Source organism: Rhinolophus sinicus, chromosome 3 (genome assembly GCF_057876585.1).
Source record: "Rhinolophus sinicus isolate RSI-liver-muscle chromosome 3, RSI-T2T, whole genome shotgun sequence".
NCBI lineage: Eukaryota > Metazoa > Chordata > Mammalia > Chiroptera > Rhinolophidae > Rhinolophus > Rhinolophus sinicus.
Genome location: NC_142503.1, coordinates 199,796,904 through 199,820,930, shown reverse-complemented (window position 1 = coordinate 199,820,930; position 24,027 = coordinate 199,796,904). Strand labels below are relative to the sequence as shown.

General features: G+C 42.3%; 1 protein-coding gene and 1 long non-coding RNA gene across 2 annotated transcripts in view; one reads left to right on the top strand and one right to left on the bottom strand.

The window, feature by feature from the left end:
* Positions 1-24,027, bottom strand: part of RCOR1 (REST corepressor 1) — a 119,560-nt gene that overhangs the window by 23,384 nt on the left and 72,149 nt on the right. Inside the window, exon 3 of the mRNA XM_074326894.2 lies at positions 22,345-22,428. Coding sequence (XP_074182995.1) covers positions 22,345-22,428 — 84 coding nt within the window. The remainder of the gene's footprint in view (positions 1-22,344; positions 22,429-24,027) is intronic.
* Positions 896-10,322, top strand: LOC141570493 (uncharacterized). Its single transcript, XR_012494502.2, has 3 exons — positions 896-1,480; positions 3,062-3,242; positions 5,054-10,322. It is a non-coding gene; the product is annotated as an uncharacterized LOC141570493 (long non-coding RNA).

The window sequence follows — 24,027 nt, the reverse complement described above, 5'->3', positions numbered from 1 at the left end:
ACCAAGGAAAGCTGACTGACTCAATCCAGGAGACGTTGTTGCCCCCGAAGGTGAACGTACTTCCACTCTAGATTTCTAGTCTTCTTCCAGAAAAATAATAGACTATTCATTGACTGCACTCCTTATATCCATGTATGTCTTTTCTTTATAAATTACCGAATAACACAAGCTCAAAAAAAAAAAAAAAAAAAAAATCACGCAGCATAGAATTGAATGAAACGAACAGCCAAGTTCCCACTAGCCCCTGCTCCCTCTGCCCCCAGACCTCACCCCCCCAAGTGAGATGACAATTTCGGGCTCAGGAAACAGGCTCCGAGGGGCTCACCTGGCCAGTCACACAGACAGAGAACAGAAGAACCCCAGAGAACAGAAGAACTAGAGGCAGGGCCTCTAGTCTCAGCACACGGTGCAGTCACGCCACAACCAACCACCTTCTGAACCGTGGTGTAACTGACGACCGATTTAGGGAAAAGAAATCAATTTTGAAAGTAATTCAAACTCTTTTATTAGCGTGTATTCCACTACTGGGGGAAATTTTTTCCATTGATAAAAGTCAACTTAATTCAAACAGTAACTACATATAGTACAACTCAATATTAATTTCAATACTAAGGCACTCATTTCCTATTTCCTTTTTAACCATTTCCTTACAAACTGACTGGTTACTTCACTCAGAATGTAGTAAAATTCCAGTTTCCCGGAGAGTCAGTGAATGACAAACTAAATGACCTTAGTTTGTCACAAAAGTTGAAACTGGTGATTTTAAAAATGGGGGAGGAAATTATTTCAAAGTGTGTCTCTGGCTTATTACTTCACAATAGGGTGGATTATGCCCAACACAAGAAAAATGCTCTAAGGTTCTAAAAAAACCCCAAAAAAACAGCTAATGTGAGGAGAGGTGGCTCTGCTGAAGAGGGGCGGCTGTGGCGCTCACCCTGGACAGGACCTAGAAGCCAAGGGCAGCACACGAAACCCCGGTGGGGGGTGGGGTGGACCGTGGGCCAGACGATCAGTACTAGGTGACGAGAGTGCTCAAGTCAAGAACATGTAAGGGTAGAGAGAAAAACAATCTACAGTGAACTGAGGGCCAACCCTGCAGAAAAAGCTTCTTCTTTAAATAAATATTTGGCGAGTGAACAGTAAATGAACCTTGAACTTCTGCTATGCAATCTCAGAGCCGGGCCGAGTAAGGAACGTGTGATGTGTGCAGTCACCAGTCAGTATATGCTGTCTAAGCACACAAACACACAGGTGCCTGCACGCTGCCAGGAGCCTGTCCAGCCCGCCTCTCAGGCAGGCGGCCTGTGTGAGTGTGCTCTTCGCATCAGTGAGCGTCCACTGACCTGTCCCTGCGGCCACCCACCGGATTCACACGTCTTTTAGATTTCCTTGGAGACCACGCGAGGGCTCAAAGTTCAAGTGTAGGAAGAAAGAGCTCCATCCCAGCTACTTACGCTAAGTCACTTGGAATGGCCACCAGGTAACGTAAGCTAACATATGGGGGGCTGGCAACTGGAAAGAATCACCATCTAATACCCACTAGCAAAAACACAATGTTTCATTCCCTTCATTGTCCCCCGTGTCCAACAAGGATCAGATAAACATTTGCTGAACGAATGCTGGGGTGCTGTGATATGTACAATGCGAACATTTTAGGGTCTTTTCTAGCAAGTGAAACTGCAGCACAGGTTAGATACGCGGTAAGACAGCTTCAGGCCCAATCCTGGCGTGCGCGCCCTCCCTCCCCTCCCCCCATAGAATGAGCTCACAGACAGCGGTGCCGGACACATACTCAACACCAGTAAAGGCTGTTCCTTCAGCAGCTCCTTGACCTTCTCAGGAAGTAGCTCCTGTCACCTACCTGTGACAGCGACAGCACAGTAGGACTGGGCCTCTTCTCCACAGAACATTTAGGACTAGTCAGTTCCCAATGAATACGGCCATTTGTACAAATAAACAGGGCTCTGGACAGGCCTTGTCTCGTCCTGCCTTCCTACTCTACACCGTCCTGAGCGCTTGTTCCCTTAATAATCAGAGGGATGCAGCTAGCTAGCACAGTTTCTGGAATCTCTAATACCTTCCACCACCTGCCTACCTTGCTCCTTTACAGCGCATGCCAGTAGCTGCCGGTAGGACATGATGAAAATGGAAAACGTTCGTTTTTCAAAACCTCCCACATGGTTTCCTGAAGCTAAAATAAGCTTTCAACCTAAGAAAATAAAATCCATTCCCAAGTGCCCTCATAAAAAGCAAAGGATGAGGGTGGCCGGTTAGCTCAGTTGGTTAGAGCGTGGTGCTAATAACACCAAGGTTGCTGGTTCGATCCCCACATGGGCCACTGTGAGCTGCGCCCTCCTTAAAAACAAAACAAAACAAAAAGCAAAGGATGTCCAGGTGCTTGGCCTGGTGGGTAAAAGATGAAACAGAAAGTGGAGCAGAGGTATACAAGCTGCCCGACACAAACCGTTCTGCAACAAAGAAAACAGGCATCCTCGGGGACTCTTCTAATACTTTATCTCTGACAACACAACACTCTTGCTTTTTGCCTCTGAAAGACGAAAGGTTAACCAGAGTCAGTCCCAATCTGGGGGCGAGGAGCCACGAAGGCCAAGAGTCAGTAAGTAAGACGTGATCAGACGACCAGCAAAGTCCGTGTGGCTCCAGGAAATGCCAGGCCGTTTCCATGGCTGGGCCTTTGCACACACCAGCCCTCCCCAACACACAGGGGACAGTCCCAGGGAGCCATCTGGGTGCAAGAAGCAGCAGTGTTGTCATGGGGAGCTTAGTTGAAATCCTAATCTGCCCGTCAGAAGCAGAAGAATCAGTCACTGACTTAAGTGTACTCTGCTTTAAAAATAATCTTCCATCGTATAATGCAGTATTTTTTAAAAACTTGAAAATTCCTATGGAAACAACCAAAGAGAATTGTCCAATCTTAAATTATGATCGATAAATATATGCATCATTCTGATTCTTTAAAAAAAAATACGCAGACTGTACAAAGCACTGGCTTTTTTTTTTTTTTTTTTTACTTTCATTTACTTTAAGTGTGTTTTTCCAGGACCCATCAGTTCCAAGAAGTTGTTTCAATCTAGTTGTGGAGGGTGCAACTCACGGTGGCCCATGTGGGGATCGAACTGGCAACCTTGTTGTTAAGAGCACCGAGCTCTAACCAACTGAGCTAACCGGCCGCCCAAACCACTGGCTTTTTTGACAAGAACTTATCATTGTGGAAAGCACAGGTGAGTGAGTTATAATTGGAAGTAACATCACTTATAGGTAGAGTGCATTAGAGATTCATCAAGAAAATTTACACAATTCCTAAAGCCTCATCAGACACTCACTGGGCAACTCTTACTGTGCACACAACACTGAAGCAAATAGGCCAAGATACAAAAGAAAAATGAACCGATTTCCTGTAGGACCTTGAAGTAACACACAGGTAACAGAGGAGAACATAAATACGTAAAATAATACTAGTATAGATGTAGGATAACATAGGAAAGGAAAATAATCAGTAAATCATAATGATAATGATGATAAACCAAGAAAAGCTTCCTAAAGATGCAACCGTTATACTGACTAATAACAGTACCTAGCATTTAGGAACTTACTATGTACCAGCCACTGTTCTAAGATCTTTACAAGGATTATCTTTTTAATCCTTTCCAATAATTCTATTATTACTCTCATTCACAAAAGGAAGAAACTGAGGTTCAGAGAAGTGAGGTACTTTGGCCAGGGTCACACCGCTGCTAAGCAGCAGAAGTAGGATGTACATACACTCCCTGTCTGACTCCAGGGCCCGTGGTGTTGAACCTCTACACACCATCCTATCTCTTGAGGAAAGGAGACAGAGGGAGAAGGGCACTTCCGATTAAGAACAGTCTCCATGGTCCAGAGAACTGAGCAAGGCCAATGAACACGGTCTGTCCGGCTTGAATGGAGTTAAGGAACTAGAACTGTGGTAGGAGAAGGAAGTGACGGTACCTGAAGGTAACAGAGAAACGGTTGCCTTGCGCTAGGTCTCATTTGTTTCTATATTCCTTCTTTCATCCAATCAGCTACATACCCTTAGTACTCAAATTTACCTGCAAAAAGGGGCACAAATGCACATGAAAATTGCCACTGTGACCTTAACTCACCCATCGCTCTCCCTAGATACTGCAGAGAATCAGGACACCTTGTGAGCTTGCACTTCTATGCAGAGCAAGAGGCTGACACCATAGGTGGGCTGAGGACAAAGCACTAGCCTTAATACAGCTTTTAAAAATGTTTCATTACCCTAACATTTGCAGCAGCATTATTACTGCAAAGGAAACATGGAATCAATTTCTCTCTCACAACGCAAACTGAGCATGCCAAAATTTTCTTCAAGAATGTAATAACAATACCGTGGGATCTCCTTTTATTATTAGAATAAGTTATCATAGTAACTCATTGAGAATCAAAATGAGCTTAAATCATTTAAATAAAGCAATTATGCCATCTGGTGGGCACACTTATTAATACACTTAACATTCCAATGATCCCTCTGAATATCTTCAGGGGCAAAAGGGGGCACAAGAAGCCAGATACGCCAAGATAAGAGGCAGAGTATAATATGAACCAGTCCTTCCTAGTCAGTAATAACATATGTTTTCTTTATGAAAATGCTATTAATGTAGTTTTGTTAAAAATCCCTCTTCATACAAAAAGCTCCCCCCCACCCTCTGGCACCTCAGTAAATACTACAAAATCCAACCTACTCTCAGACAGTCTGATCAGTGGAAATAAGAAATAAGAGTACCCCACCAGCCACACACATTTACATTCAGCTTCTGGCATCTATTCCTACCGAACCCACACTGCTACATCCCTCCCTCCATCCCCTGTAGCTTGTATGCCTTTGGATAAGTTCTACCCCTGTGTCTCTGTGCCTCAGTTTCCCTATCAGGGTAAGAGTGGATCGACCATTGTGATCTTAACAGTGTCTTCCAGGGCTAACACTGTATGAGTAATTTTTAAAACATTTTAATGTTGATGTAAACATTTCTGTGTGTTGCATTTTAAGAATTTTCCAGTTCAAAAAAAGGATCAGAGGATTCTTCCACGTTCACTGCAGGATGCACACATTTGAGTGTCCTCCAGAAGGCAGATGGAAAACCTGTATTTTAAAACGGATCACCACTAGAATGACATCTAGCTGTGACTAAACAGTTTACTACCTTTCTCCTTCAAAATGTCCAAAGACTATGGCAAAGAGTAAAATCAGCGTAGTGACACACTATCCCCTTGTATCGTCCACATCACGTCAACTTCCCTGCTGACTGAGGCCCTCAGCAGGCAACTGTGTACTCAGAATCATTTTGTTTGCTCTCACCATGTTTATACAATACGAGCTAAAGAAAGGAACCACGCTCAAAGCAAGGTCTGCACCTCCCTTAACTAAAGGCAATATTTCCCTGATAAGAAGAGAAGGGGGAAACTAAGACTGGCTGTTGATTTCCCCATAACCTCACAGCAGACGACAGCAGCAAGAGTCCCGGACACCAGTCCAAGTCCTTGGTTTCCATCAGGAACCTGCAAGCTAAAGCCATCTCCTCGGCCATAAAACAATACGATAGGATATCCTGCTCTAATCCTTCACACAGTTAGCAGAGGAGTCGAAAGATACAAATGCAAAGTATACAAATGTAAAGCATTATTAAAATAATTCATTCATAAACATTTGTGAGATTCAACTAGAGGGAAGGCGGTACGGTTTAGAACCAGAGTTAGTTCAGCGAGAGACCAAAGTGGTGCTTGAGTTTCACCAGAGCTGTGCTCGAATTCAGCAGCCCCAGCCTGACTGATGCGAACCCTCGGAGCCTTTTCTTCAAAATCCAGGCTCCTGGTCCACCCTGTTTTTCATGTGTATGTGTGTGCTTATGTTGTGCACGTGTACATGTGTGCATGGATGTGTATGTACAGGTGTTATAAAGTCGATGTGCACAGAGTAAACCACACACAGAAAAGGGCACGGCTTGGTGAATTTTCAGAAAATGAAACACCTAGATCGAGGAAAGAATCAACTGCACCCTACATGTTTTTGGTTTGTTTTTATAACGATCCCAGGTGATTATGATGGACCAGTTTTGAGAATCAGTGAATTAGACCATAGGTAGAAAGCGCTGATAACATTCCCCATTTTAATGGGATAAAAATCATCTCAACAAACACAAAATTTTAAGGTTTGAGCGATTACGACAATATCAAAACCACAGAAACAAGAAACATGCTCTGAGGTTTGTGAATTTGTGAGTTGTGAATTTCAATCGTGCAAACAAAAACTTCCTTTCAGTGACTCAAGTGGTTCCTTTTTAAATTACCGGGTTCAAGTCCACCTCCTGCTGAGGGGCTATGGGCAGGGGAGGAAGTGGGTGGTCAGAGGAGGGATTTCAAAGTCTGCAAATCCTAGTGCCTCTTTAGATCTTGTATATAAACCTCACTTCCTAGGGACACTTGTCCTTTAATGCTGCTTCCTCAACCTATACAAAGTGGTCCTTCCCTCAGTACAATCGTCTGTGCACATGGGCACAGGAAAGAGGGGTCCTCACTGAGGTCCACGTGGCCAGGGGAGCCTAGGTTACAGGAAGTGCCTGGGGAGACGACAAGGCTCTACCCACCACAAATTTCACACAAGTCACTTCCCCTCTGTGGGCCCCGGTTTCTTTAGCTCTGAAAATGGAAGCTAAACTGCACAGTGGCATGGAGAAAATGCGGCGGGGGTGGGGGGGCGGGGGGGCGCTGGAGCACATTCTCCCCCTTCCCAATGGTAGAACTGTAAGTCCTACCGTTTTCAACGCTTGAATCTTGGTGGCGGTGGCAGGGGAGGTCTTCATCAAGTAAAGAAATCTGAGCTTTGAAAGTAGACTGCAAAAAAGCGCTGTTTTATAATAAACTCGTATGTTTTACATTTAATTATTCTCCACTGATTCAACAAATCTTTCAGCCCTACTGTGTGCCCAGTGCTGCTTATATAGCCATGATTAAAATAGACAGTCTCTGCCTTCATAGAACTCAAAGTCTGGCTGATAATCACACAAATAATTACGTAATTCCAACTGTCATTAAGTGCCAGAGAAAAAGGACTATGGAAGCACTTAACTGGGAAACCTGATCTGCAGAATCAAGGAACTTTCTTTTCTACTGGAAACTTTAACAGTGGTTATATCCATGTGTTGAGGTGAAGGAATGTTATGCTATTTTTAATAATAAAAACAAGCTTATGTGTCTGTAATTTCCTTTCTGAACCATTTGAAAATATCATACATTAGGCCCTGTACTCATTAAATACTCAGCATATATTTTCTAAAAGCAGGTACGTGTATTCTCTTATATAACCACAGAATAGTAAATCTAACATTGAAACAATCATCGGTGTCTGTATTCCAATCTGGCCAACTGAGCCAAAATGTGCTTTATGTTTGCTGAAGAATCTTAAAGTAAATCCCAGTTATCTCATCCTTATATACATAAATATGCATATTTAAAAAATGTGGACGTATTTTTTACAGAACTACCATGCCATTATCACACCTAACAAAAATAGCAAATTCCTTGGTATGAGAAACAATGTTATACTCATTGGATCACCTAAAATGTAGACGTCCAACAATGTCAATTACTGAAGAGGACACGGAGCACATAAATTCTGCATAAACCAGTTTGACCACTTTGGAAAATAATTGATGTCTCAGAGCTGAATGTCTACATTGCCAATGGATATCAAGAAACAGGTCAAAGAATGTTCCCAGCAGTAAAAGCTGTTAATAGTAAAAAAACCAAAACCAATGTCCATGAGAACAGAAAGGATAAATTATGATAACAAAATAAAAATTTTAAGTTTAAAAGGATGAAGATAAGACTCATTGATATGATTAAAGGGTGAAGTAATCCTTGATTTTAATGGAGGGCTTCCACTACTGTGTAAATTTGGCTGTCTTTTTTAATAAGTCTCGCACATTTTAGCTAACTCTAGAGCACTTAAAAGAGAATAAAAATGATAAAAATAATTTTCACACACTAAAAAACATCATTTTAATGGCAAGCTTCAAGCTCTTCAATTAGCCATTTATTTTTAAAAAGCTGAACACCAAGGCCAGTGTTAGCTTCTCCTATCCCCACCCCTGCACACCTGCAGTCAAAGAACGAACAGGTGAGAGTCTGAACATTAATACACTTTTCCCAGGGCCATGAGCTGCACTGGGCAGGGAGCAGACTGTCCCTCTGCTACTCCTCCAGTGCCTGGCACACACGCTCCCTCTCAAATATTTACTGAGTAAATGAACGTCACCACAAGGTGAGTGGCAAAGATGGAAATGTTAGCGAGCCCAAATGGCCCAAGCTGCAAAACCAACAGCCCCAAAGCCTGCTCTTGCCAATCTCCATACCGGAGCGTCCACACCACCATCATCTTCTCACCCATTGGACAAATATTTATGGAACAGCCTCCACATGCCAACAGGATTGACGGAGAACTGGATGGACAGACCAAGCTCTCCGTTCATCGGTTTTTATGGAGAGAGACATACAGTCAGTATTACCAGGTCAGGGGACATTCAATGGAATGAAGGAAGTGAGACAAGGCAGGCAGTGCTGGGCTCTACTTCAGAGTGTGGTCGAAGAAGGCCTCTCTGGTGGTGACACTTAGGCAATGACGGGAAGGAACTGAGGGAGCCTCCGCTCCACGTGGACAGTGGGGAAAAGAATACTCCAGACAGAGGGAGCGGAAAAGGCTCTGGAGAGCAGGTTTTGGATGAGCTCAGGAGGGCAGAGCTGGGGTCAGACGATGCAAGGCCTTAGAGCCAACGGTCAGGTCTTGTGACCTTAATTCATGGTGGACTGGAAAGCCACTGGAATGTTCTGAATAGATACTCCTGCCATTTACTGTATTACATCGCATTTCATACATTTATATGAAAGTCTAGACATTCACTACGTATCTACAAAACGTTCACAACACAACGTAATCCTGAAAACGTGCACTAAAGTGAAAGGCACTAACACAGAAACAACTTTCGTGCGCGCTGCAAGTCTAAGGAGGGTTCTTATTCCAAGAAGTCTACACTTACCTTAAAATCTCTAATTTGACTTTGGCTTTTGACAGAATTTTAAATTCTATATGTCTATCATGTTATATGTGTTAATTTTTTCCTTTACAGTTAATAGTCATCCAGCTTTGAAAAAAATCACCCAGCTTGACTGTCTTTGGCATAGCTAATGAGCTCCATCTTTGTCTGTTTTAACACTGAGACCAGCACTTCTTACCACGGTACCAGTTTCTCCTCATTTTTATAAAATAACAACAAAATGCAACCAAAGACTTATGTACTGCAAAGAACTGATTATACATAATCTATAAAATGTAACGCATAAAGGAGGGACACCATCTGTTTCACTGATTCCCAATAGCCAGAAGTTACCTTGCCAATTTCTATGCCCAAGACAAGTACAGCTGACTCTAGAAAATGTGCTTCTTCAGGAAACTATCGAGCGTGGCTTAACACTGGCTTCGCTTCTAGCTCCAATTCACCGCTTTCAATCCCTACCCTAAAAATAATCAAATAAAAAATCATCCTCAGATTATTCCCTTTCCTAATTTATCCTCTCTTCTCAAACTCCCTTCTAAGAATTCCCCAGGCCACAGTTTTATATTGCATCTGACTACACTTCCTTTGGTAAACTTTTTTGTTTTCCTAAAACAGTCCAGTGAACCAGACTTGGAATAAGGTCTGGCCTGACTCTACATAACATTTCAAAACAGACCAGATTATTTAGTAAAAAACCTTTTGAGATTTCTTGTTACTAACATTTCCTGTTACATGTCCACTTTCAACTGCTTCTCCACGCATAGTCCAGCCCTCGGGTGGGTCCACGTGTAAGCAGGCGTAGGAACGGGAGGGGGGCGTCCAGAGTAAGGACATGGTCCTGCAGCCAGTGCAGCAGCACCCCCACGGAGAGAAGGCTCCCCTAAAGCCACTAGGTGGGGGCAACCGACATGGGTATCTCGGGTCCAGACCATGTAGGGTGAGGAGGGCAACCCTGACGGAGGGCAGCCTAGAATGTGGTGGGGTGGGTGCCCACAGGTGGGAGAGAGGAGCATCCATGCAGGAGGGCAGCTGCACACACCCCACAGGGACCAGGGAGCCGAACCCACAGAGATGACGCCACATCACAGGAATAGAATGCCTAGCAGGCATCTTCAACAGAAACGTGTGGAGTAAATGACGCACCTAGATCCTAATAGTATCCTGCTTTAAAGGCATGTAAGGGCCGCCTGGATCCGCCCCACCCCTGACCCCTACTCCTGTGATCTCTGTCCCGCTGAGCACGTTCCGACACTCCCACCACTGCCCCCCTGAATGCCCCCCCCCCCCCCCCCCCCCCCCCCCCCCGGCCGCCCTTCACTGCACTGGCCTAGGAAGGCCCCTCTCACAGCCGCCCTCCGTGACAGCCTCCAGTCTCGGGCCTCCTCTAAACCACAGGCTGCCGTCACGAGCTTTCTAATGCAAATTATTTTGCTTCTAGCTAAAAAGCCTTCCAATTCCTCATCGGTTTAAGAAGTCGGCCTGCCTTTCCAGCTTCATGACTTCTCACCTCCTCAAGGACAATACATGTCACAGCCGGCAAGTCTCCAAAAGAAAGCAGCACATGCCTCCCACACCTTCACGCCGGTGCGAACGCCAGGGCTCGCCTTTTCTTCTGTCTCGATGTACCTGAGCCCTCTGTCCAGCCAGCAACTGCTTTTATTCATTCTTCAACATTTTACTCAAATGTCAACTGTTCCCAAATGTCGCCCTTGTTTCTACCCCAGAAAATGGAGCCCTTTCACAGGGCACACAGGGGGTGCTTGATTAAAACAATAGAAGAAGAATCAACTGTCCTCTTCTCCAATTAGTGAACATTTTCTCTTTCTCTCACTATCTGCCCAACGTCCAGATTCCACACGATTCAACCTTCGCTCACTCCTGTCTTTGTCCCCGAAACCTCATGTCATTGTTTCAGCAAGTAGTTTTCCACAATCTTTGATATACTATTTCCATCCTATTGTTCTCACCTATCTCCTGGATTACATTTCCTCTACATGAACTGTGTCTCTCCAAGGCACATTTTCTAGGCATACCCTCAAGGTTGTAATTCTCGTTAACAAAAGTTTTACTTAGACACGGCCCAAAGCAGCTTGTGTGTTATCGATAATGATTTAAGTAGTTAATTACAGTTTATTAAATGAAGCAGTAGGTGAAAGCAGGTATGTGTAATAATGCCCACTGCAGACCAGAGATCTAGCCCAAACTTGGCTACTAACTAGCCATGGCACGTTAAGCATTTGTCTTCACTTCTCTAGATCTGTTCTTCGCATCTGAGAAGCAAGTGCTGGAGTAGAGAAAATACACATAAATGATTTGTTTACACGTTGAGTTTCCCCTCTTTCTCCATTAGAATATAAGCTTCCTGAAACCTTCACTGCTGGTAACACTATCAGGCACACTAAGCTGCTCAATAAAAATCTGAATGAAACCAATTCTCACTAAATAAACTCAATATAACGCTAATTGAGATATTTTTGGAGAGAACTTGATACCATGAGTCTAAGATCAGAAGAATAAATACATGAGCCAGGAACACTGAGAAAAATAAAATGGTACCAAATCAGGAATCAACAGATAGTTCAATGTAACAAAATCAAAAGTCCAGATGTAGACTAAAGTACGTACGAGTTTAATATAAATGAAGAGGAAAAGAATTCAGCGTTCCAGATAGAACAATGATGTACACTAGGACGGGAGGGGAAAGGACAGGGAAGACGGAAGAAACAGTATATGTGTCTGTAACGTTTAGGGGGAGGGGCTTTTACGACATGACAGTATACTAGAAGCCACAAATAAGATTCACAAATTTAACTAAATATAATTTTTAAAAAACAAACAAAATAATAAAGTGAGGTTGACTGCTATTTACAGAAGAAACAAAAAGTCAAAATACAAAGATGCTCAACCTCAGTAATAATTAATGAAAACCCTTTCCTATCAGTTCAGCAAAGTTCAAAACAGTTAATACGCCCATACAACGAGATACTACCTCATACCCATTATCATGGCTACTATAAAAAACAAAACAAAACAGAATATAACAAGTGTCGACAGGATGTGGAGACACTGGAACCCTTCTGTACTGTTAGTAGGAATGCAAAATGGTGCAGCTGCTGTGGAAAACAGTATGACGTTCCCTCAAAAAAACGAAGACACAGAGTTACCAAATCCAGCACTTCCACTTCTGGGTCTATGCCCAGAAGAATTGAAGGCAGGGTCTTGAAGAAACATTTGCACACCCATGTTCATTGCAGCATTATCCACAATAGCCAAAATGTGGAAACAACCCAATTGTCCACTGACAGGTGAATGATAAACAAAATGTGGTATATCCATATGAATGAATATCATTTAGCCATAAAAATGAAGGAAATTCTGACATGTTACAATGTGGATGAACCTTGAGGGCATTACTCTAAGTTAAATAAGCCACTCACAAAAAAACAAATTCTGTATTGGTCAATTTACATGAAGTACCTACAATAGTCAAATTCATTGAGTCAAAAAAGTAGAATGGCGGTTGCCAGGCACTGGGGGAAGGGAAAATGTAGAGTTGTTTAATGGGGACAGAGTCTTCAGTTTTGCACGAAGCAAAGTTCTGGAAGCTGGCTGCACAACAATGTGTGCTTAGTAACATGAACTCACTGTACACTTAAAGATGGTGAAGGTGGACCGTTGTTTGTCTTTTCAAGAACGTCATACAATGGAATCAGGTGGTACAGAAGCTGACGGGACGGCTGCGTCCGCCCGACATGGTGACGTGGAGATTCATCCCAGTTGCTGTACACATCAACAGTCCATTCCTTTTTGCCGCTCGGTAGTGCTCTACTGTACTGATACATTATACAAGTGACCTCTTTGCCTGCCTGTTGAAGGCTATTTGTGTTGATTCCACTTTTTGGCTGTTATAAATAAAGCTGCTATAAACATTTATGCAGAAAAAAATAGTTAGGATGGTAAATTTTATGTTGTGTGTATTTTTACCACAATTAAAAATAATTTTAAAAATATATTTTGAAAGGAGAAAGTTGATATACGCAGTGCTAGGGAGGTCTTGGCAGATAGGCACACTCATATCTCCTCAGGTGAAACATGGGGCAAATAGATACAATTTAAAATGTATGTGCCATTTGATCTGTCAACCCGACTTCAATGACGTTCTCTGCAGCACTGTTTAGAAATACTTAAACTATGAAATGCTCACGTTAGATGACCACTAGAAAAAATAAGGTATTTATAGAAACTAACATATACCCAGAAAATTAACATAACAGTGGTTAACTTGAGAGACGTAGGATTTTTCACTATTTTATTTTATTCAGTGAGTATATATTACTTTTCAGTTTAAAAGAAAAGAAGTTAGACACCCATTAGAGAGGCCAAAATCCAGAACACGGACAACACCAATGCTGGTGAGGACATGGAGCAGCAGGAACTCTCATTCATCGCTGGGAGGAATGCAAAATGGCGTCGCCACTTCAGAAGATAGTTGGGCAATTTCTTACAGAACTAAATGGTAATCTTACCATACGATCCAGCAATCCCGCTCCTTGGCATTTATCCAAAGGAGTTAAAAACGTATGTCCACAAAACTTACGTCTACATAAAAAAACCTGCACACAGATAGTAATTTATTCATAATTGCCAAAACGTGGAAGCCACCAAGATGCCCGTCAGCTGGCGAAGAAAAACAAACTGTGGTCCATCCAGACAGTGGAATATTATTCAGCACTAAAAAGAAAATGAGCGGGGCCGGCCCGGTGGCTCAGGCGGTTGGAGCTCCGTGCTCCTAACTCCGAAGGCTGCTGGTTTGATTCCCACATGGGCCAGTGGGCTCTCAACCACAAGGTTGACGGTTCAACTCCTTGAGTCCCGCAAGGGATGGTGGGCTCTGCCCCCTGCAACTGAGATTGAACACGGCACCTTGAGCTGAGCTGCCTCCCGGATGGCTCAGTTGGTTGGAGCACGGGCTCTCAACCACAAGGTTGCCAGTTCGATTCCTCGACTACCGCAAGGGATGGTGGGCAGCGCCCCCTGCAACTAGAAATGGCAACTGGACCTGGAACTGAGCTGCACCTTCCACAACTAAGACTGAAAGGACAACAACTTGATTCGGAAAAAAGGCCTGGAAGTACACACTGTTCCCCAATAAAGTCCTGTTCCCCTTCCCCAATAAAATCTTAAAAAAAAAAAAAAGAAAGAAAATGAGCAATCAAGCCATGAAAGACACGGAGGAACCTAAAATGTAGATTATTACTAAGTGAAAGAAGTCAGTCTGAAAAAGGCTATATACATACTGTATGATTCCAACTCTGTGACATTCTGGAAAAGGCAAAATTATGTAGACATAAAAAGATCACTGGTTGCCAGGGGTTACGGGGGTTGGAAGGGATGCGTAGGCAGAGCACAGAGGAGTCAGTACGATACGACAATGGTGGATACATGTCATTACGCATTTGTCAAAACCTATACAACGTACAACACGAGTCAACTATAACTTTGGCTAATGTCAACCATATCCTTTGGGTGTTAGTGATGGATAAATGCAGGGGCACTGACTGTCACTCTGAGGGATGTCCGCAGTGGGGGAGGTTGTGTGTGTGTGGGGAGAGGTACGAGGTGTGATCAAAAAACACGGTGAATGTTTAAATTTTTAAAAAATGTATTACAGTAAAAGACACATTGCCATTAATCGCCCTCAAAATACTCCTCCTTGCTTCAAACACACTTATCCCATCATTCTTGCCACTTTCTGAAGCAGTTCTGGAAGTCCTCTTTCGTGAGTGTCTTCAGTTGTGCTGTCATGGCTGCCTCGATGTCCTGAATCGACTCAAAACGTTTACCTTTCATGGTCATTTTGACTTTGAGGAAGAGCTACAAGTCACATGGTGCCAGATCTGGTGAATAAGTGCGCTCAAAGCAAGAGGGGAGTATTTTGAGGGGGATTAATTGCAATGTGTCTTTTACTGTAATAATTTTTTTTATTTATTCACTGCATTGTTTGATCAGACCTCATATGTGGGAAATCTCTACTTTCTGCTCACCTTGACTGTGAACCTCAAACTGCTCTAAAAATTAACTCTCTTTTTAAAAAAAGAAAATAAATAAGATGAAATGATATATTTGCCCCTTGACCTAGGAACTAGAGATTTATCCTAAAGATATAATAAGAACACTCACCAGAGAGATTAAAAAAAAGGAACTGAAAGAGTTCAAATATGCACCAACAGGGAATTTTGTTTTTTAAAAAAATAGAAGACTAAATTATGATACACTCATACTTGTTAAAAACTAGCTAATTGTAAATGTACTGAGTTAGAAAACAGTCCCACATATACTGATAAGAGCAAATTGCTGAACAGCTCACATTTGGTGGTAAAAAAGTTTTAATATTTATTAATATATATAAATATTTTAAAAAGCATATATATTGTAAATAGTGAATATAAGAAGGCTTTAACTGTCTACATTATACATTCTGTATTGTTGGAAATTACTACAACAGCATTCATTTTTATAACCACAAAATAATGTTGTAAACTTGCAGAAACTCTAGGAGGCAGAGCTATAAACAGCTACTTAAGAAAAAACAACACAGGAAAAGCCACAGACCTACAGACATTCCTATAGGTGGGGGAGATACATCTGCTAAGAATCTATACATGTTCCAAATCTCCTCTTTCTACATAGTCAGAACCAATGTTGGGCAACCAACACTTTCACAGGCTTTCAAAATAAAAGAAAGTCAAGTGGAAAAGACTTCTTTTTTGCCTACATACTGGGAGAAATGACAGATGGCAAAGAGAACAAATTGTGCATGCTTGTTTGTATTAACCCTATAATTACATTTTAAGGCCTGTGATCAGACTACTAGTCAAGGGGTATGACTCCCAGCACTGCACAAATCGGCGCCTACTGAGAGGAACGACATTAACGCTTGAGCAGGTTAGCAAATTCCTGTCAATCCACAATTCCATTCCTAGGGACACAGCCTAAGAAAACACTAAAGAAAAAACAACAAAAAACAAAACAAAAAAAGACGACAAAGCTCTATGGTTCAGTTCTTCACAACAGCCTTCTTTCATAAAAGCAACAAATTAGAAACAACTTAAACTTTCAATACAAGAATGGTTCAACACACTGATATATCCATATGAAAGAATACTGTACGGTTATTTAAAATGTGTACAAGGGGTTTTAACAATGTGGGAAATGCTTAGGTCAAAGTTCAGGAGGACAATACACACACAGTCTTTTTGTTATAATATTGATGAGGAAAAAGAAAAAAACTGATTCCAGGCCAGGGCCCCTATCTGTGGAGTGTGCAGGTCTCCCCAGGCTGCGTGGGTTTTGCCGGGACTCTGGTTTCCTCCCCCATTACAAGATGTGCCCGTGAGTGAATGGCGTGTCTACACTGTCCCAGTGTGAGTGGGTGGGGGTGTGAGTGGCCCTGTGATGGAAGGGCGTCCTGTCCAGGGTGGTCCTGCCTTGTGCCCTGAGCTGCCAGTGACTGGCTCCAGCCAACTGTGACCCTGACCTGGAATAAGCTTATTTTATTTGTTTTTATTGATCTGGCTTAAGTGTCTGTATAGCTCACATTAATTTCAATGTTGAGTATTAGAAGTGTTTTGGGGCTTCATTTAGAATTTAGTGATGTTTTGTGACCATAGGAACTTAACTTTTGTTTATATCAGTTAGCCTAGGGTACAACTGATTTTGTTATAACATTGTCATTTTGCTTCAAGTCACAGTTTCCAAGAACCTGTCGATGACGTTAAGTGAGGACTTACTGTACACACCCTCCTATACAGAAATACCATTATCTTATGCACGTAAATATGCACACGGGGGGAAAAAAGGAGTGGAAAAACATCGCAGAATGTTTAAATTTTCTCTGGATAATGGAATGATGAGTGAACTGTTTCTTTATGCTTTTCTGTATCTTCTGAACTTTCAACAATATATAAACGATACTTTTAGATTAGTCTTTAAAGTTTAAAGTTTTAACCAATATGGGCAGGGCTTACATTAGAACTGCAAATTTATTTTAGGCACGACCATTGTTTAGGAGCCTGTTAACTTTCATAGTATGCTCTTTACTGTAAGGTCTAGCAAAAATGAGATAACATTAAAATTAAGTTCTGACTCCAAAGATGTCAACAGGTAACACGACAGCAGGAGGCACTGATACAATCTTGAACTGTAGTGACAGGATAGTGGCTAAAATAAAGAAGTGACTGAAATTTAATGAATTCAATCTGAGAGATGCGTTTAGAGCACGATCCAAGGGGAAGAATCAGCAAGCCCATGGAATGCCATCTATAAAATTGGGACAAAAACTTCCTTTGGGGTTATTGTGAAGACTAAATGATATAGGAACACAGAAAGTATTTTACTACAGTGCTTGGCATAAGTCTCAACAAATGCTCACTATTCTGAATATTCAGTCCTGGGCGCCATAATTTAAGATGGGCATTGTGACCAACTGGAATACATCCAGAAGAACAACAGAGATGAAAAGAGACAGCAAAATGAAACCATCTAAAAACACTTGAGGACTTCCGGTCAAGATAGCGGAGAAGGTAAACGCTCATGATTACAACTGAACTACAGAACCATCACTGAGAATTGCCCGAAGTCTAGCTGAACAGAAGTCCTATAACTAAGGACATACAGAAGAAGCCATGTTGAGACTGGTAGGAGGAGGAGACCTGGAACAGGCTGGTTCTACACACACGTGAGGCAATTGAAAATTGGGAGGACTACCTCGGATACAGAGGTCTCCCTTGAGGGAGCAAGGGGTCCCAACCCCATACCAGGCACCCTAGCCCAGGGTTCCAATGCCGGAAGAGAAGTCCCCATAATTCTGCCTGTGAAAACCAGCGGGGATTGTGGCTGAGTGAGACGGAGGGTGGCTGGAGTCCCAGGCAATCCTCTTAAAGGGACCGCATACAAATGTACTCGCGATCGACTCACTTGCTCTGAGCTCCAGCACTGGGGCAGCACAGTGTCTTTCTTCCAGACGGAAGTACTGGCAGAGACCACTGTTCCTTTGTTGAGCCTTCCCCACACCCAGCCTGCAGAAACAGGCGGGTGTTATATATGAGTCTCCATCAACTTAGCTTACACCATTAGTCCCACCCTGGTGATTCCCTGAGACCCTGCTCCACCCAACTTGCAGGCCCACCATTTCCAGTGGCTTTTCTGTACAAATGGCCTGCCTTTGCTCATGCTGTGGACTTTCCTAAAATCTCTCAAAGATTCATAAACCCCAAACAAGCAGCATTTGGCCTCAGGGTGCCCTGTAACTCTTGCTGAGCAGCCCTAAGCCCAACACTACTGGCAACTGGCCTTGGTTCACAGCTTAGCCTCTCCCAGGCACCTCCAAGCCCAGCACAAGTGGCAACCATCTGCAGATCACTTTGTAGCTCATACCAAGGGGATCTGGCTGACCTTGGCCTGCACCAGAGCTCTTCCCAAGAGGCCCCAGAACCAACAAACCCAGTGGCCAGCTTTAGACAACACCAGAGTACCACTTAACCAACTCCACAAATGACACACCCAAAGGGCAGATTCAGCAGGCACCAGAGCCCCAGTAAAGTGAGTCAGTAGGGTCAGCTCCTGCACAAAAGCTTCTCCACTGTAGTCACAGCCACCCCTCACAACCAATCAGCCTGTGGGTCAATCCCTCCCACTGACGTGCCAACAGCAATCAAGGCTCAACTACAAGAGGAAGGCACATACAGCCCACACAAGGGACACACCTGGAGCACCTGGCTCAGGTGATGAGACTGTGCCACTGGGCCCCACAGGACACCTACCACATAAGGCGACTGTACCAACACTGGGAGACTTTGCAGCTCTACCCAATACATAGCTACAACCACAGGGAGGCAGCCAAAATGAGGAGACAAGGAAACATGTCCCAGATGAAAGATCAGAACAAAGTTCCAGATAAAGAACTAAGCAAAATGGAGACAAGCAATCTACCAGACACAGAGTTCTAAACAGTGGTTATAAGGATGCTCAGTGATCTCAATGAGAACTTCAACAAAGAGACAAGAAACACAAAAATGGAGATGGAAAACATAAAAAGGAATCAGCCAGAAATGAAGACTACAATAATTGAAATGAAGAATACACTAGAGGGAATCAACAGATTAGATGAAACAGAGGGCCAAATCAGCAATTTGGAGGCTGAGATAGCACAAAACACCCAATCAGAACAGCAAAAAGAAAAAAGAATCCAAAAACCTGAGGATAGTTTAAGGGGCCTCTGGGACAACATCAAGCATACCAATATTCTCATCGTAGGGCTACCAGAAAAAGAAGAAAAAGAGCTAGGAACTGAAAACCTATTTGAAGAAATAATGACAGAAAACTTCCCTAACCTGGCAAAAGAAACAGACACACAAGCCCAGGAAGTGCAGAGTCCCAAAAAGCATGAACCCAAACAGACCCACGTAAGACATATCATAATTAAAATGCCAAAGGTTAAAGACAAAGAGAGGATCTTAAAAGCAGCAAGAGAAAAGCAGTTAGCAACCAAGATTAAACTACTCAGCAAAGCTAACATTTAGAATCAAAGGACAGATAAAAGAACTTCCCAGACAAGAAAAAGCTAAAGGAGTTCATCACCACCAAACCAGTATTACATGACATTAATGGGACTTCTTTAAGAAGAAAAAAAGATTTAAAAAATATGAATAATAAAATGGCCATAACTACATAACTATCAACAATTATTTTAAATGTGAATGGATTAAATGCTCCAATTAAAAGACACAGGATGGCTGAATGGATAAGACCCTTTCATACGCTGCCTGCAAGAGATTCATTTCAGATCAAAAGACACACACAGGCTGAAAGTAAAGAGATGGAGAAAAGATATTTCATGAAAATGGAAATGAAAAATAAAGCTGGTAGCAATAGACAAAATATACTTTAAAACAAAGGCTACAACAAGAGACAAAGAAGGACCCAGTAATCCCACTTCTAGGTATTTATTCAAAGAAACCCAAAATGCTACTTCAAGGGGACATGTGCATCCGTATGTTCATTGCAGCATTGTTTACAATGGCCAAGATGTGGCGGCAGCCTGGGTGTCCATCAGGATGAATGGACAAAGAGGAGGTGGGACATAGAGACTATGAAATGTTGCTCAGCCATAAAAAATGAAATCTTGACATCTGCAACAACATGGATGGACCTAGAGGGTATTATGCTGAGTGGAACAAGTGAGACAGATAAGGACAAATACCATATGACTCACTTACATGTGGAATCTAAAGAACAAAATAAATGAACAAACAAGACAGAAAAAAACTCATACAGAAAACATTTTGATGGCTGCCAGATGGATAGATATTTGGGGAATGGGTGAAAAAGGAGAAAGGATTAAGAGGTACAAATTGGTTGTTACACAGTAGTCATGGGGATGTAAAGTACCACACAGGGAATATAGTCAATAATATGGTAATAAATATGTGTGGTGCCAGGTGGGTACTAGATTTATTAGGGCGATCACTTCGTAAGTTATGCAAATGTCTAATCACTGTATTGTACACCTGAAACTAATATAATATTGTATGTCAACTGTAATTGAAAAATAAAAAATAATTTAAAAACCACTTGAAACAACGAGACCAATTTAATTTGGACAGGGATGGTAGGGGAGGTAGGATGACTGAACATCCAAAAGCTTCACATGGAAACAGACTTATTTAGCAGAGCTCAGGAAAATACAGCTTTAAAAATTAGAGGCAGGCAGATTTTCAGCTCTCTGTTAGAAAGAACAACATGTTCAAAAAGGGAACAGACTGCTTTTGTAAGTCACTCAAGTGCTCAAAGCGGGGACCAGGAACTACTTTAGAGGTCCTCCCAGCGCAGTCAAGGCATCAGAAACGCTGACACACTTCCTGCTGCTGCTGTCCTGTTCTCCACCATAACTCGTCAAGCAGCAGCCTGGTGAAGGCAGAGGTAAGGCACTCTTCAAGTCAGATTATACTGAGACAGCTTTATCTTGTTAGATTTAGCATTGCTCAGAGGAGCTGAATTTCCCTTGTTCCATGGAGGGTACTGCACCCAAAAAGAGATTCTGATTGGCCCAAATTAAACATGTTTCTTTACTGTATGAGCCCACTGCATCTTAAAATGCTAATTCGGATGTTGGATATACAAGATGAGGATATTTCATATACACCATCTCTCACACGTATTTGGCAGTGGAAAGCTGTTAACACCCACTTTAAGACTGCAAATCACCATTTGGGAAATCCTGATCAAAGCCTCAGTGTTCCAGCCTTCACTCACCATTGAACAGTTTCCTGAGGAACATTTTCCACTGATGGCTTTGTCTGAGCCCTGCCGCGTTTTAGAGCATTAATTATGAACTTGCTTTTCTTGTCAAAGACCTCACTGACGATCTGACATCCTTTTCTCCAGAAAAACACCACATATACCAAAAACCTCTGCCATGTGATTTCCAAGTGCACAAATCCCCATTAATTCCACTCATAGACCCGACTGAAAAATTCTCAAAAAGGGGATTTAGTTTTTCTTCTCTCTTTCAAGTTATGAAGAAAATAAAATCTCTGAAAATGGCGAAGACTATATTAATTTATCAGATAAAAAGTTATTCTTTCATGGTATCATTTGAGCAGAGGGGACAAAAAAGCTGAAAAAGCAAACTGAAAATACAATTAATATTAGTAATAGCTATAGGACCCCTACCACCACCCCAAAAAAATCCAAGGTAGCTCAGAATATTCATCCTAATAAAATTTGAAACACATGAAACAGATAGCCGATTCCAAAGTATACTTTTAGTTAGGCTGAAGGTCTTATATTAGAATGCCGTTCCATCTGCCCGCTGTAATCCTTCAAATCAGAAAGCTGTTCAATTCTTCATCTTTATAAATCTATAAATTCCCAGCTGAGGAAGTTATACACTGCATCACAATTTTTTTTCCCACTCTGAGCCCTTCTTCCTAGTTACTTCAGTATTAGCTTGTACAGCATTTTGAAAAAATAGATTAGGAAACCATAGGTTACAATCTTTAAATCATTATGACAGGCCACAGTAAAGAAATACATACTTTCAAACTCTTCAAATTATTTACTTAAAAAAATGTAAGATAAAGATAACATATGTAGGGACTTTTAGCTAAAAGCTTATTTAAAGCTATGCATTTAATAAGAAGGTGGAAAATAAAGGTGCTCTGAAACTTACGTTTTGCTTCTGACAGATTCTGATTGGGCGACCAGACCAGCATACCCAGATTGTCTCGTTCTTGACTGCGTCTTGCTAATTTGGCTTGGTAGACATAAAAAAAAAAAAATTATTATAATTTAACCGACAGAAGAAGTAATGATTAACAATACCACTCTGGTCTTTTAAACCTCAGAACATGACGACATCACCTTTCCTTTACTGAAATCTGCCCCAATGGAACCTGCACACTTACCATCACAGGATGAGGGCAGAGGTAGAGAAGGCCCTGAAGTCTGCTGAAACATTTCTACTTCTAAGTCTTTTCCTACTTTACTATTATTTATTTAACAAACAGGTACGTATGAGGTTAAGTACAATTATTATTCCTGTTTGTTAGGTGAATAAACTAAACAGGTCATTCAGCTAGAAGGAGACAGTCAGGACTGAACTCAGACAGAATGGCTCCAGTGCCCAAGGGTTTAAGCAATATTTACTATGATGCTCTGCTTTCAGACATGGGACATCCAAACAGGAAGCCACATGTGGCACATTCCTCAAAGATTCTTTTAAAATATGAATCCTTCAAGTGTGCTTTGAATACGCTTATCCTTCTCCGCCAGAGTAACTTTTCAGTGACTCAACAAGAATCCAAAGATTCGGCCGACCCAGTGGCTCAGGTGGTTGGAGCGCCCTGCTCCTAACGCCAAAGTCGCCGGTTCAATTCCCACATGGCCAGTGAGCTGCACCCTCTACATCTAAGATTGTGAGCAACGGCTCTCCCTGGAGCTGGTCTGGGTTGCCATGAGCAGCCGGAGGTTGGCGTGAGCTGCCGTGGGCTGCTGTGAGCTGCCAGGAGCAGCTGGCAGCCAGCGTAAGAGGCCAGCAACCAGCCAACTGGTGACCAACTGCCTGAGCCGGGGAGAGCGCAAGGCTCATAACACCAGCATGGGCCCAGGGGGCTGTGTCCTACACAACTAGACTGAGAAACAATGGCTTGAAACAGAGTAGGGGGAGGTGGAAGAAAGGGGGGAAAAATCAGGTAAGAAAGGGGGGAAAAATCTAAGAACGGGCTGTCATGCTTTGGCTGTTATCTGTAATGCTCCCCTGCCTAATGCAAATCTGGGTGGTAGGTAGGCAAATACTATTTTTCTGTAGTTTTTATGTGTAGAATTTAGAAACACTTTTTAAAAAAGATGAAGAAAAAGAATTAAAAAGAAAGCCGTCACTGTGTGATTTGATGTTTCCTAATAAAGTATCTGTGTTCCAATTTAAAATAATCTTGTCCCACGCTCAGGGAAACACTCTTCAAGTGTATTTTTTGTTCTGCCCTGAAACCTGGAATTAATTCTTCCTCATTCTGTAATACATATTGTGTCTGCCAACTGTTTGGGACTAAAGCAACAATTTACACTTACATTTTTATGTTCCCACTGGCAGTATACAAGGATTCCAATTTCTCCACATCTTTTCCAACATTTGTTATTATCTGACTTTTTGATTCTAGCCAGTGGGTGTGAAGTGGTGTCTCGCTGTGGTTTTGATTTGCATTTCTCCGGTGACTAAGGATGTTGAGCATATTTGATATGCTTATTGGCCATTTTTATATGTTCCCTGGAGAAGTATCTATTCAGATCCTTTGCCCACTTGTGGATTGGATTATTTGACTAGAAGCAGAATGTAAAATGGTGTGGCCACTTTGGA